The sequence below is a fragment of the Ctenocephalides felis genome, unplaced genomic scaffold (assembly GCF_003426905.1).
Source record: "Ctenocephalides felis isolate EL2017-DRISC unplaced genomic scaffold, ASM342690v1 CF-g0.4_SCAFFOLD_02183, whole genome shotgun sequence".
Taxonomy (NCBI): Eukaryota; Metazoa; Arthropoda; class Insecta; order Siphonaptera; family Pulicidae; genus Ctenocephalides; species Ctenocephalides felis.
Window position 1 is genome coordinate 1 of NW_020538337.1, and position 16,247 is coordinate 16,247.

The window sequence follows — 16,247 nt, forward strand, 5'->3', positions numbered from 1 at the left end:
TACAAAGTTTCAATAAAAACGTAAAAAAAATCAACGCGATGAACGCCTAACTTATTCAGAAAAGCGGTCCAAGATTTTTCGTGAGACGTTCAACAACAAATTATGCACTTTTTCACTAATTTGTCTCTCAAAACACAACGCAAATCCTTATCAAGTTTCATCTGTGTATGTACATGTGTGTGTACTATTTTTAATTTTAGTGTGAAACAATTCAGAATGAATTAAAATGACGCTAAAACAAAATTAATAAACCGAATTTACTGGAAAAAACATAAGGGTCTCCTTTGGAAAGACAATAATGGTTTACATTAAAATTGCTCAAATACAAAAACATTGTCTATACCTGGAAACTCAGCAAGGGTTGTCCATAACAAATCCATATAATCTGGGGTCGTAAGAGGGTGACAAGTATTGATCACTGTTTGATTATCAAATGTCATATTCCCTATGCTCGAAGAATTAAACAATATGACTTCATGCAAGGTTTTCACAGTTTCATTTAAATTAGTCATAGTAACTGGTGCAAAAAGTTCAGTTGTCATTAACACTAAACCATAATAGCAAAAAGCACATGCCATCCTAAAAAATACATTGATTGATTTATATATTGATTATATATATATATATATATATATATATATATATATAAATATAAATGTTAAATATGAATACAACATTCAGATTTTTAACAAACACTTTATTTAATAACTACAGACGTTTCGAGACCATGGTCATTTTCATGCCTCATTTTCAATGTAATTCAAAACAGAAAAATTATATAATAATACATTATTTAATAGTTTATTCAAATTATATTTAATTCTTAAAAAACAAAAAACACCAACTATCTCTTACAATGATTGACACAGTACTAAACATGTGAATATGTACAGAAATATTTGAAAACAAATCTTAGGTGTCGAAGAAGAAGAGACAAGAATGGATATTATTACAATGTAAACAAAAAGAATGGCGCGATCGAATACTAAAATCAACTAATGTGAAAACAGATTAATTTATTGAAGAGAATAAGATAAATGAAAAAAATTATTAATTATTAATGATGTTTATATAAGAGTCGTGTAAAATATTTGTGACGGTTCTCAGATTTGCGCTATTGTTAGTCCGAACGGAGCATGGCATTGATTCTGCGATGTTCCGTTTAAATGAGTCTTTTTCATGGAATATGGATTCTCAATATCAAACTTATGGTTGTTGATATTAGCATTATCCACAAGCATACCTTTGAATTTTTATTATCTATTTTTTCGCATTGTAATTCATTAGCCAGACTTGTCAGAACTTAGATAAAGAAACTCAGGCAACATGAATTACCATGCAAAAAAAAAAAAGATAATGAAAAATTTAAAAGTACGCTTGTGTATCATGCTAATATCAGGAACCATAAGTTTGATTTTATAATCCCCAAAACTAATTCCATAAAAAAAGACTTATTTAAACAGAGCATGGCAGAATCAATGTTAATAGTTTGGACTTTTCGAATGTATTATTAGTATATAGTTTTTACTGTTAAATTAAACTGAAGACCAGATATACCATGGTCTCGAAACGTCTGTGATGATTAAATTAAAGCGTGGGTTAAAAATCTGAGTGTTGTATTGTTCATATTTAACAATTAATATTCGTTCCACTCATATCACAAAATTCTATATTATATATATATATATATATATATATACATACACACACACATACACCCTATTCATTCATTTAATTTTTTTATATATATATATATACTAGCTGGCCCGGTAAATGCAGTCGAGCCATAAATATTTCTAGAAAAATTTTAGTATAAAATAGTAACTGATTATGAATGCAGAACTAGGTGGTAACTATGTGAAAGGGAAAACACCAACTATATGGATGGTTTACCCACTGAAATGCATGTCCCAAATATTCCTGGGACATTAATAGTCTTTGCACATGCAAGCCTAATCTGAAACTGATTTCATTTCAATTGAATTGGCACATTTGAAGATTCAAGGTGGTAATATATTATTACAGAGCTTTTCATTAATTCATTTATTTTTTACCTACAAAGCTAAATCCATACATTCATTTGTGAATTATGTTATGGCATGTTTAGCAAATCGAGTGAGGTTGCGGCAAAGTGCACAGCTTTGCCATAGATTTGTATTGTACTTTCTTTTTGTTAAAACTCTCTTTTTGCAAGCCATTCAAAAACTAAGAACTTTTGGTGCACATCAAGAAAAATATTTGTACAATAGGATAATTCTGCAAATCAGTGATTATGCAAGAATTGATGGATAACTTGATTCATCTAGTTTTATTGGTTTCAATCTTGCCATCTCCAATATATAAAAATGGTTTTAAAAATGTTTCAGCAGATCTCAAAAATTTTGATCTAAATTCAATGAAAAACTTGAACAGAAAAGACAATAATTGTTCAGTTATCGTGCTATATGAAAAATTTGATTACTAAGATGTTTATTACAGAATAGGGATTGGTTGTAGAAGAGTAAAAATTTAGGGATGTATGTGTTTTTTAATAATGAATCATAAAAAGATAAAAACTCATAATTTCCCAACATGAGATTTGGCTTAACGTCAAGGTCTGGGACACCCTATATATATTTACCAAATTGCCCATAAAAGAAGAGATGTTTGGCGCAAGTGTGGTGCTAATAATCCCATTAAACGACCTCTGTTTAAGTCATTTTTCATAACACTGCCATTACCATCTAAAACCAATCGACCTAGCAGCATTGGTCTACCATTATCTTTAGCAACCTAATAAAGAAAAGAAAAAGCACAATAAATAATAATACATAATAGTGCATTAGTTTAATATCTGAAGTTTGTAATTTCAGTTATGTAACTGAAAATTTCAAAAAATCGTCTTATTAACTATTAATTATGGTAAGTGTCAAAGCAAATTATACATTTCACAATGAAATATTATGACTTCAACCCTTATCAGTCATTAGCGTCAAAGTATTCTTGTCACGTCACAGGTGATTTCCGACCGATAAGGGTTAATGGATAAATTTTGTAAATAATAAAATATTTTTCCAACTTATTTGGTTTTGTAGTTATTTTTAAATTTCAAAATATTGATTAATAAATTCACCTGATGTAGTGTTGATAAAGCTTTCTCAGTTTGACCACAAGCAATATGATACCTAGCAGACTCCGGTAGCCACTAAAATATTTCTATTATAACTATAGGAATTAAAATTAAGTATATCATATAATTCAATTATGTACTGGAGTAACTATAGCGAATGCCAACAATGGTATTGTGGATAATCCTAAAAGCCAACGCCATCCTAGAGTGGGCATGACTGCAAGTGCCAATACGACTTCTAGGCACGCACCAAGTGCCCAAAAACACTAAAACAAATATCTTCTGATTTTAGTGATTAAATTATATTTTTTAAAAATACCACCCAGAAGCTCATCATGCAATAAAATAATTAAATCAAAATATTTGGGGTTTAAGTGTATGGTTGGGCAGCAGAACAAATATTTTTTCAATAAAAATTATTTTAAAAATTCAGCAAAAATTTAAAAAAAATCAACTAAAACTGCAAAGTGAATTAGTTATTAGTTATTATGTATTATCAAATATATCATCAGCTTAACTTTACGGAAAACTATCATTAATAAAATAATATTAAAACCAAAATTAAAAATCATTAAAATATAACTAAAAATAATTTGAACTTATGCTTTATAATATTTTAAAGTCTTTTTACTAGATATTTAGTTTTTTAAATAATGAGCAAATCAAAAGTGCTCTCACAAACATGACATGAATAAAATGGAAATGATGCATTTTAAAAACATTAATGTAAACAAGAAATTATAATGATAAAAGTATAAAACATGAATGATAAACTTACATCTAAAAGAACTACACACTTAGCTCTTTGTTGAGTTGGTAGAAATTCAGCATAAAGTGTAACTCTTGAAGTAATAAAACAAAAAATCCACAGAAAGCACATTTGAAGATGCATGAAATGAAATACATGTACATTGGTGAAATCAAAATATATAAATGATTTACAAAGAAAAAAAATGAACTAAAAACAAATCCCAAAATTCTAGCTAACTCTTTCAAATATATTACTCACGATTGTGGTACACATCCAATAGCAAAGCCTACAAGACCTCTTAGTAAAAGCAACCAGAGAAAACTAGGAGCTACTGCACTCAATAGTCCATACAATAATAATAAAACAGAACATAGTGTCAAAGCCTGAAAATAAAACAAATTAAATATGAATTATTTTAAGAGTAATATTTGGAATGTATATTTGAGGTATTGTTTTAATATTAAATGAAAACGAGAAGTATTTATATAATATATTCCAAAATATTACTTGAGAATAATTATTTATAAACTATAAAATATATATAAAAAATTACATTCATTGTTTGGTTTAATAAGTACTAGAGATATTATAATGTACAAACCAGATCATATTATATAATTTAATAATCTTACTGGTTTCCTTCCATATCTATCACTAAGATGGCCCCAAAATGTTGAACTCAGCATCATTCCCATAAATACTACTGTTGTAACTAGCGCTTGCTGATATCTGTAGTAAATATATAGTTTTTTCGTAATAATAATATATATTTCAACTATCATGATAATATAATATATCTTGTATTTCAATAAATAAACATGATCTCATAAATTTTAATATTTTATACTGTTTTATATATGCAATAAAGCCATATTCTGTTAAGTAATTTTTACTTATTTTCTATATAAAATGCACAATGTTAAATTTCATTAGTACAGAGTTTGATTTTTAATTTATTTTTGAATAGTTTTGCTACAAATATTCTTGTGCCAAACAAAAGAATAGTAAAAAAAATAATTGAATACTTGGAGATTCCCCAATGGCAATGCAGAGCTGGTGCTAGCATACTCAAAATAGACATCTCCATAGAGTCTGCCATCCAGCATAATCCAGTTGCTAGCGAAAGCTTTACTTGAAACCAACCAAAACCTAACGCATTGACAGCCTGGGGTACAGTAAATGTGTCTATATAAAGAAAGATATTTTGTTAAGCTATTACTTAAAGTAGCTTGGATTATTATGATTAACCACATACCATCTGGTACAACGCTAACTGTAGTTAATTCTATTTCTTGAGCAGTAAAATGATCTGTACTGGAAATAGCAGTTGGAGAGATATTTGCAGTAGAATCATTTATATTTTCTGGATGGCTTGTGCCATCCATTTCTTCATAACCATGAGATCTACGCAAAGCCATTGTTTTTTTTTATTTATTTTTAAAAGAAAGCTGCCTCAAACGTAACAAGACCAGAACAAAACGTTATATACAAAACATTTTTAAAAAAATTTAAAGTGCAGTATAAAAATAAAATGAATATATTAAAGTAGCTCATATAAATGATATGTCATTTATTATAAAAATTAATTTTGTGGGTCACTGCACTATTAAATTGCGAATTGGTACGCTGAATTTTACACATAACGGTACGTCGCTAAAACATTGATTGAAATAAAAAGTTTAACTAGCAACTAATAAATGTAATTGTGCTTTCAACGCACTATCACACATAAAAGTTGCACAATGACATTAATATGAAAATTACTTAATGATTTAAAGAATTATTAGTATTTTACAGAAACCATTCTGTCATAACTTCTAACTGTACATACATTCTCCGCTAATTTGACATATCATTGACATCTCGTGAGCGCTCAAACTGAGAGATGGTGCCACCTGTGACTTTTATTATGCTTATTTATCTTGTATCTATGGTATTCATACTAGTGGTGTATGGCATAGATAAAAGAAGAGTATATAGATCGCTCTCTCGGGCCATATTTCGTTGCCACATTCCTGTGTTAGTTGAAGCCCCCCGCTACAGATGGCACTAGTCGCCTGAACGGGTGCGTATAAAAAATACTATAGAAATGAACCAAAATTATATGGACCGTTTTAATTCAAAATTTAAAAAAAGAAAAATTGAAAAAAAAAAAAATTTTAAAAGCATTTATTTTTCACAAAAACATTCTACATTATATCTACATAGTTCTCTTTATAAACAATGCACACATAGCATAGAAATGTACATAAATATACACATTATCCACAATGTGTATATATATATATATATATATATATATATATATATAACATTATATATGATTATAATAGATGGTAGTAAGCTGTATAAACTATGTGCGAAAATCATAAAAATGTACATAAATGTACACGCTATCCACAATGTATATATATATATATATATATATATATATATATATATATATATATATATATATATATATATGAGTAAGTTCTTCAAGGGCATACATCAAATAAAAGGCAAAGATTTAGAAGTTAATCTTTAATTTTTCCAAACGTTTCGACATAGTATTTTATGTCATCATCAGTGGATCTACAGAATGAATATTGAAAAATTAATATAAACTAGGAAAAAATGACAGAAATTGGAAAAAGAACTATAGATATAAGTAATATAATTATAACAATAACAATTATACTTAACAGATAGATAAACAAGAGAAATGAAAAGTAAAAAGAAATATATACAAACATACAAAAGCGTAATATATATACATAAATATACACACAAACAAACGTGTATATATGATATACATGTAAAAACACGTACACATATGCATATATACATACGAACAATACGTATATATAAACATATACATACGGACATGTACATATGTATATATACACATATATACATACATACACATACACGTATACACATATACATACATACATATATATACACATATATATATATATATATATATATATATATACATATATATATATACATACATATGCAATACATACATATTGCATATGTATGTATATATATATATATATGTATATATATATATATATATATGTGTATATATATGTATGTATGTATATGTGTATACGTGTATGTGTATGTATGTATATATGTGTATATATACATATGTACATGTCCGTATGTATATGTTTATATATACGTATTGTTCGTATGTATATATGCATATGTGTACGTGTTTTTACATGTATATCATATATACACGTTTGTTTGTGTGTATATTTATGTATATATATATTACGCTTTTGTATGTTTGTATATATTTCTTTTTACTTTTCATTTCTCTTGTTTATCTATCTGTTAAGTATAATTGTTATTGTTATAATTATATTACTTATATCTATAGTTCTTTTTCCAATTTCTGTCATTTTTTCCTAGTTTATATTAATTTTTCAATATTCATTCTGTAGATCCACTGATGATGACATAAAATACTATGTCGAAACATTTGGAAAAATTAAAGATTAACTTCTAAATCTTTGCCTTTTATTTGATGTATGCCCTTGAAGAACTTACTCATATTTCTCAACATCAAAATTAACTACTTTAACATATATATATATATATACATATATATATGTGTGTGTAATATCATTTTAGCATATCAGCCTTTCAAGCTGAGCACAAAAAGAATAGAAATGTACATGAAAGTAGATATTATTTATATATATACATATACATATATAACCACAATTCATACCTGCATGCATAGATAAGGCCTGCATGTGTATATATATATATATATATATATATATATTTACATATATATTTATTTTGATTTACATTAAGTTACATAATATCTATGATGTACAGTCTCTATTTGGGAATCTTTTCTGCGCTATTGTTAATGTGCATTCAAATGTTTGTTCAAAATGTCATTATTATCATTGTCTTAAAGAAAAACAACAATCATTGATATTATCATAACAGTACTTAATAGTTTTCTTATAGCATCTACAATAAGACATTTTAGAGTAAAGCTATTGACAACTCTTTCAGAATAGTCAAATGCAATAAGCAGTGCACATTAAGGGTGTTTTATCCCTTTGCACTAGGTAGAATTTTATCATTAATCATGATTATACTTTGCCTGTCATTTGACAGTTCCTGAAAATCTATACAATGTGATTCCCTTTATCATCATTAAACAACACAGATAATAATATTTCTTGTAATATCAATGAATCAATAAAATTATTAATACTTAAAAACTTTTCCTGTGACATAGCCAAACCTAAATTAACCTTTGCACTAGCTAGAATTTCACCATTAATTGAGAATTTCCTTCCACTTACGATTATATCATTAGTGTTTTTAGTATGTTCTCCAAACTGACTTAATATATAATTACGAGTCCTACTGTTCAATATTAGTGGGAGATCAGCAAAGATTTCAGCACATTTCAGACTTCATTCTTATTGTTTTTTCCTGTGTATTCATTCATCTCGTATCAATACTTGTATACTTGTGAATGTGTTTAGTAAACCGTCTAAACATTTTACATTTAAACGTATTTTCCTTTTATACTGCTGAAAAAATTGATGTAGAATTATTAGTTATGATCCTACATTATTAGAACAAGAATAATTTATATTTAGTTATTTAATAACATACCTTTCAGAAAGCTGACAGGAATTCTCTCTATCTATTTATAACCTTAAAATTTCTAGTATTGATATAGTTAAATGTCTCAATTATTTCTGAATTATTAAACTGTAATGAAAAATCATATCAGAATAGTACAATCAAATGAAAGTAATTCGAAGTATGCATATTAATAAAAGTACTCACTTAGATTGAAAGCCGGCAAATATTATTAACTATTTTACTTTTACTTCGTCGTTTCTCGCTGGAACTACATAATACATGCATTTTTCTTGGTATTTCTTCATCGTTAAACAATGCACTTCGACAGCTTATTTGTTTTTTACTTTAACAAGCATTTATTATATTGTCTAGGTTATCTCTTCATGAAAAATTTATTACAATGGACGCCATGTTTGATTTACGTATCTGTCATATGTCAAATTCGATTTCAAAGTGAAAAAAAAAAAAAAAAAAAAAAGACAAGCGCGACCGGCGGCAGGGGCTCTAACTAAACTCGGGTTACAGACGTTTGTTCCGAGATTACCGGCCATGGTGTATGGCATCGTACCTTAAGGCGAATTGCTGGAGCTTCCCGTATCAAAAATTATTTTTTTTGAAAAAGATTTTTTTTTAACTTTTAAAAAATTAGGCTCGAGAAGTTTTAAATCGTTAAAATCGTAAAAATTGAGGTTTTGAAAAAATGTTTTGTTTTATTTTGAAATATTTTGGAAATGTTGAACTTTTTTTCAAAGCAATCGTACTGCTTCAGCTGCATAGAGACGAATTATCGAAACGCGTAAAAGCGCCGCGTCGCCGTCTAACGGATAAAACGATTTTACGGAACCCATAGAAATATAAACAAAATTTATTCGTTTTTATTAAAATCTCTATAAATATCTGATAATTTGATGAACATATGTCTATCATTTTTGACCGCCAAATGGCATTTTTTTTCACTATTCTTACTAAATTTCCGAAACCGCTAGACCTGCCTTCCCAAAAATTTAATCAGTTTTTGTCTATACAAGTAAAATGTTTTAAAATCGGACACTCCATTCTCTTTCCGTTACCATTTTTGGGACTTTTTGCCCCGTATCTTCGGAATGGCTAGACCTGTCTTTGCCAAAAACTAATCAGCACGTCTCCTTATCAATACGAATTGAATGTTTTTTAAATTATTCAAATCGGTTAATCGGTGTTCCCGAAATCGTCGACGAAAATTTGTATCCGCGCGCACACACACATACATTCATTTTTCTAAGGTATTCCAAATGTTCAGAAATCTCTAAAACGTGAAGATATATAAAACTTTAATTCTCGATTTTTATGCGATTACTATAACTTACCCTACACTGGAAGTTAATAATTCATGAGTAGCCCTCAAGCCCTGATAGACAAATAAACATATAGCCCTGGTATTCTATTTAAGCTTATTTATATATAATGATACCACAAATCGCCTACCCCATAGATAAATGGGGATAAATATAAACTAGTGGTGTATGGCAACGTGCCTTAAGGCAAATTGCTGTAACTTCCCGTACCGTAATAAAGTTCGGTATATATGAAATTCGATGAATGTTAAATGTTTTCAAATAGATTATTATGAATACCGCAGCAACTTATATATGTTTACAGGAAAAGTAAATAAAATTCAAAAAGTAAGTAAAACTCAATCAATCGAATTTAATATGAAAGACATCGTCTAATATTTATAAGATTGTAGAAACTAAATTGCAAAGTTAAAATAATTATGTGAAGTAGCTAAAGTGAGCTTTAGAACTTTAGCTAGAATTGAAATTAAAATTCGAATTAATATTTTCGACATTCAAATTTTTTCTCAGGCAGTGGACCTGCCTTAGTCAAAAACAATCACCACTTCTTCCCGTCATTACGAATTGAATGTTTTTTAGATCATTCAAATCGGATGCTTCGTTCTCTAAAAAACTCGATTTTTATTTTCTGCATTTTTTGAATTGTATCTCCGAAAAGGTTGAACCCGCCTTTGCTAAACACTAAGTAGCATATCTCCCTATCAATAGAAATCGAATATTTATTTAAAACATTCAAATCGGTTGATCCGTGCGCTCGAAAACGTGAACGAAAAATTGTATCCATACATACACACACATCCTTACTAATACATACATTTTTTTCTGAGGTATGTTCAAAACCTTCAAACGTAAAGAAATGTGAAAATTTTTGGACGATTACAATAACTTACCCTACGGAAAAAACATGCGATTTTGCAAGATGAAATAAAACTGAAGTGGAAGAATTTATCAACAAAAAAACTAATTAAATTAACAGAATGAGATGGAATTAGATTAGGTAGAGTATGCAAAGTTTCGAATCATACCGAGGAGAAACAAAAACGAATTGAAATACCAAATATTATCGCTTTTATATTAATTTAAGCTAAAAAGGCTATTTATTAATTCAAACTTTAACACTTGTTTTAATTGGCATGTAAAATTTCAATTTTAAGTAATATGGAAAGTTTAAAAAAGTAAAAACAAGTTTAAAGTTTTATATTCATATCTATATTTTCGTTTTATATACAAACTATGATGAAACACTTCTAGATAAATTAAGTAAAAGTATTATTATTCAACATAGATATTACAAGAAATGAATTAAAAGATTATTTAGACATTAAGAAAATATCGAGAAGTTTTATTACTATCAACGAATACAATCTCAGACAAAATTTTGGTTTTTCTGATTTCTTGACCATTGCGAGAGCTCTTGAACAATTTTTAACAAGGCATAAAAGTTGTGGTGACGTTCTTAAACCTTCATGCTGACTGTCGCTGGCTTATGCGTCCATGTTATTCCTTGAAGTGTTTCTGGCAAGTCTCCCTTGTTTTCTAAATCCAAATTAGCTTTGACTCGTATTGTATATATATATACATATACAATGTGTCCAGACCTTGACCACAAGCCAAACCGGTATGGTTATTGACTTTAATCCTCCTGAAAAAAAAAGAAATTAGAAAAAAAGTTCTCATGTTGGAAATCATGAACTTTTAAGTGCAACCTAAAACTTTGGTGAAATTATGTAAATTCGGTTACTGTAGTTAACTTTTATTGATTTTATTCATTTAAACTTAGGAATCGTAACAGCGAATACATTCCTAGGACGACCACAGTAAAGGAATACTACAACTGCCCCAAGATTACGAATTAGGATTTTTTGTTTAACAATAAATTGAAATTGTTAAAATCGGTCGACTTTGAGAAGTCCTTCTTAAAGAAAAATGTACTAGGTGTGTTGGCAAGTTCATCAAAAGTTCGCGCATTTAATCAGGATCGTATAATGGTAAAATACTTGGTAAATTTATTATAGAAAATTTTCGAGCAAAAAAAAAATAAAAATATAATTTTAAATTTTGTAAGCATATTTTGATAGTTAGTTTGTTTAAGTGATATGTACGTTGTTTGGCTTTTACAGTACAATTATGGAAAGTAAATTGCTTATATGCTTATAAGCTCATATCTTGCGATGCTGAATGGAATATTTCACTCGAAGAAGTATCTAATACAGAAATCATTACGAATGATACATGCGCTATTTCCACCTAAATAACTAGATGTAGCAGAATCGCATTTTTGTTTAGATTTTTATTTATATGTATGTATGTATACTCAACGTAAAGTAAAACAAAACCCTGTTGTTTTAAACCCACTCGGAAACAAGCACAGTGAGTCCGTAATTAACGATTGAACAATTTCGTTTCCATACAAATATACTAACTTGGAGACTGATGACCTCCAAAACAATCTTCTGTAAAACCAAAAAAATTTTCAATGAAACTAACCTTGTGAACAATAATTTGCACTGAATGTATCACATCAGATGGCACGGATCTGATGAACCTTGAAATTTTAATATTTTGGAAACTAGAACTGAGTTTAACTGAAATAAGTAAAATTAAATATCGTTATAATTGAGATTTAGAAGAAGGATTAAAATGAGGTGCATATTGCTTCTGATTGAGAAAAATCTAAAAGATGGTCAAAATCATTAAAGTCAATTAAAAACAAATATTTTTTTTATTACATTTACACAAAACTGAAATATCTATTCAATATTGATATACCAACATCACATGTTATAAAAAAATAGTTATGAAATTTAAAATTAAATGATTAAATTAATTTATAGACTTAAGTTAAAATGTAACTTACTGCTTAAAATGTAATTCTGAACCCTTTGTAAACAGCTGCGAGTGGCATCAATAACCATCTTTGAAAAGCATCCGGCCGGAAACAGAATCCTGAAAGCTATAATTCTATTATTACTTTACATTAGTAAATTGCTGCATTATTTAAAATAATAAAATTAAATAAAATAAATACTCTCACCTGTAAAATATCTGAGCTTGAAAAAACTGCTTTTCGTAAACATCAAACACTTCCATTTACGCGCAATTACGCCTAGATAGATTTAATATTAACTTTTAAAATTATGATTTACGCGGAATGACAATTATATGATTTAAAAGTTTTATTTTTAACACGGCTGAAAGGAAGTACATGGAATTAGTAGATGTGATGGTATGAACACTATATTGTCTCGCCTCCCTACGCTGTTCCCTACAATGGGACTGGGAAACGCCTGATTGTCCCAAAAACGCAAATTGCCCTATAAAAATTGGACAAGACAATATAAAGCCCAATCGATCTCACAAAACTACGCCAAAGATGATTAATAATGAATAATTTATAATTTCAAAATAGCTCTACTGTCTATGAAATTTTGTGATAACGCTTGAGCCAGTGATCACACAATCGACATCATGCAGGAAGTTTAAAACACTCACAGGAGCAGCAATCAGCAATCGGTAATCAGCAAACAGCAGTCGAAGATCGACATCAGCAAACAAAGAACAGCAATCAGCAAACAAAGAGCAGCAATCAGCAAACGAAGAGCAGCAATCAGCAATATTTCGAATATGTAGAAGGTTTATTCTCATCCAAAGTGGGCGATGGAACAGCCACACACGCACACGATTATATTAATAAAAATTCAAAACGTGTATATTTATTTATATTTAAAAAAAGCGCACTGATTTAAGCCAAATTAACGGTCACGATGAATATATATTAGATTTGGAGAATTATCTGAAATTAAACATCAAGTTTTAATATAGCTAATAAAAGGTCAGCCTAAATAAGTTATGGAAAAAAGTCCAACGACCTTGAAAATATCTAATTGTTAATTTTTAAATACCTGAATAATCATAATATATCCTTGGTTGTTTGAATATAAATCCGCAAGGGTTCTTCACGAATTCCTGGACGTCAACAAAATTGAGAACGAGCATCAGCCAGAAACAAAAAGAATCCTGAAAGCTATAATTTCATTATTATTATAAAAATTGGTTAAAAATTGATGAATTTCAACTCGACACTGCACCATTTAAAAGACTCTTACCTATAAAATATCCAAAGTGGAACAACTTCTGTTTTTTGCAAACAGCAAACCACTCACTCTAATTTACGCGCAATTAGGATAAAATTATTTACAAGTACTAATACCAATTAACACTTAGGTAGGTCTTTGCTCTACCACTTTGATTTACGCGCAATTACGTCTAGACCGATTTAATTTTAACTTTTAAAATAATTTACGCGGAATGACAATTATGATTAAAAGTTTTTATTTTAACACTGCTGAAAGGAAGTACATGGGATTAGTACATGTGATGGTATGAACACTATTTGTCTCGCCTCCCTACGCTGTTCCCTACAAGGGGACTGGGAAACGCCTGATTGTCCCAAAACGCAAATTGCCCTATAAAAATGGACAAACAATATAAAGCCCCATCGATCTCACAAAACTACGCCAAAGATGATTAATAATGAATAATTTATAAAATTCAAAATAGCTCTACTGTCTATGAAATTTTGTGAGTAACTCTTGAGCCAGTGATCACACAATCGACATCTGCAGGAAGTTTAAAACACTCACAGGAGCAACAATCAGCATCGGTAAACAGCAAACAGCAATCGAAGATCGACATCAGCAAACAAAGAGCAGCAATCAGCAAAAAAAACAAAAGCAACAAAGAGCAGCATCACAAACGAAGAGCAGCAATCAGCAAACAAAGAGCAGCAACAGCAAACGAAGAGCAGCAATCACAATATTTCGAATATGAGAAGGTTATTCTCATCCAAAGTGGGCGATGGAACAGCCACACACGCACACGATTATATTAATAAAAATTCAAAACGTGTATATTTATTTATATTTAAAAAAAACCGCACTGATTTAAGCCAAATTAAGGGTCACGATGAATTATATTTTTATATATTAGATTTGGAGAATTATCTGAAAATTAAACATCAAGTTTTATATAGCTAATAAAAGGTAAGCCTAAATGTAAGTTATGGAAAAAAGTCCAACGACCTTGAAAATATCTAATTGTTAATTTTTAAATACTGAATAATCATAATATATCTTGGTTGTTTGAATATAAATCCGCAAGGGTCTTCACGAATTCCTGGACGTCAACAAAATTGAAGAGCAGCCATCAGCCAGAAACCGAAATCCTGAAAGCTATAATTTCATTATTATTATAAAAATTCGTTAAAATTGATGAATTTCGACACTGCACCATTTAAAAGACTCTTACCTATAAAATATCCAAAGTGGAACAACTTCTGTTTTTGCAAACAGCAAACCCACTCACTCTAATTTACGCGCAATTAGGATAAATTATTACAAGTACTAATACCATTAACACTTAGGTAGGTCTTTGCTCTACCACTTTGATTTACGCGCAATTACGTCTAGACCGATTTAATTTTAACTTTAAAATTATGATTTACGCGGATGACAATTATGATTTAAAAGTTTTTTTTTAACACTGCTGAAAGGAAGTACATGGGATTAGTACATGTGATGGTATGAACACTATATTGTCTCGCCTCCCTACGCTGTTCCCTACAATGGGACTGGGAACGCCTGATTGTCCCAAAACGCAAATTGCCCTATAAAAATTGGACAAGACATATAAAGCCCAATCGATCTCACAAAACTACGCCAAAGATATTATAATGAATAATTTATAAAATTCAAAATAGCTCTACTGTCTATGAAATTTTGTGAGTAACGCTTGAGCCAGTGATCACACAATCGACATCATGCAGGAAGTTTAAAACACTCACAGGAGCAGCAATCAGCAATCGGTATCAGCAAACAGCAATCGAAGATCGACATCAGCAACAAAGAGGCAGCAATCAGCAAACAAAAGAGCAGCAATCAGCAAACGAAGAGCAGCAATCAGCAATATTTCGAATATGTAGAAGGTTTATTCTCATCCAAAGTGGGCGATGAACAGCCACACACGCACACGATTATATTAATAAAAATTCAAAACGTGTATATTATTTATATTAAAAATAAAGCGCACTGATTTAAGCCAATTAACGGTCACGATGAATTATATTTTTTATATATTAGATTGGAGAATTATCTGAAAATTAACCATCAAGTTTTAATATAGCTAATAAAAGGTCAGCCTAATGTAAGTTATGGAAAAAAGTCCCGACCTTGAAAATATCTAATTGTTAATTTTTAAATACCTGAATAATCATAATATATATTTGGTTTTTTGAATATAATCCGACAAGGGTCTTCACGAATTCCTGGACGTCAACAAAATTGAAGAGCGCCATCAGCCAGAAACAGAATCCTGAAAGCTATAATTTCATTATTAATTATAAAAATTCGTTAAAAATTGATGAATTTCGACACTGCAC

General features: G+C 29.2%; 1 protein-coding gene across 1 annotated transcript; it reads right to left on the minus strand.

Moving 5' to 3' along the window:
• Positions 1 to 308: 308 nt before the first annotated feature.
• Positions 309 to 5,662, minus strand: LOC113380492 (synaptic vesicle 2-related protein-like). The gene is made up of 9 exons (XM_026619715.1): positions 5,116 to 5,662; positions 4,886 to 5,045; positions 4,493 to 4,589; positions 4,119 to 4,243; positions 3,888 to 3,951; positions 3,250 to 3,375; positions 3,113 to 3,184; positions 2,621 to 2,772; positions 309 to 579 (listed from the first exon to the last, which is right to left on the minus strand). The coding sequence occupies exons 1-9, from the start codon at positions 5,276 to 5,278 to the stop codon at positions 309 to 311; spliced, it is 1,230 nt and encodes a 409-aa protein (XP_026475500.1). The 5' UTR covers positions 5,279 to 5,662.
• Positions 5,663 to 16,247: the final 10,585 nt, after the last annotated feature.

Excerpts from the sequence above, each read along its gene's own strand:
- LOC113380492 (XM_026619715.1), bottom strand. The coding sequence starts at position 5,278 with ATGGCTTTGCGTAGATCTCATGGTTATGAAGAAATGGATGGCACAAGC. Across the intron at positions 5,046-5,115 it reads AGTTAGCGTTGTACCAGATG|ACACATTTACTGTACCCCAG; the intron begins GTATGTGGTTAA and ends TTCTTTATATAG. Across the intron at positions 2,773-3,112 it reads CTTTATCAACACTACATCAG|GTTGCTAAAGATAATGGTAG; the intron begins GTGAATTTATTA and ends TTTCTTTATTAG.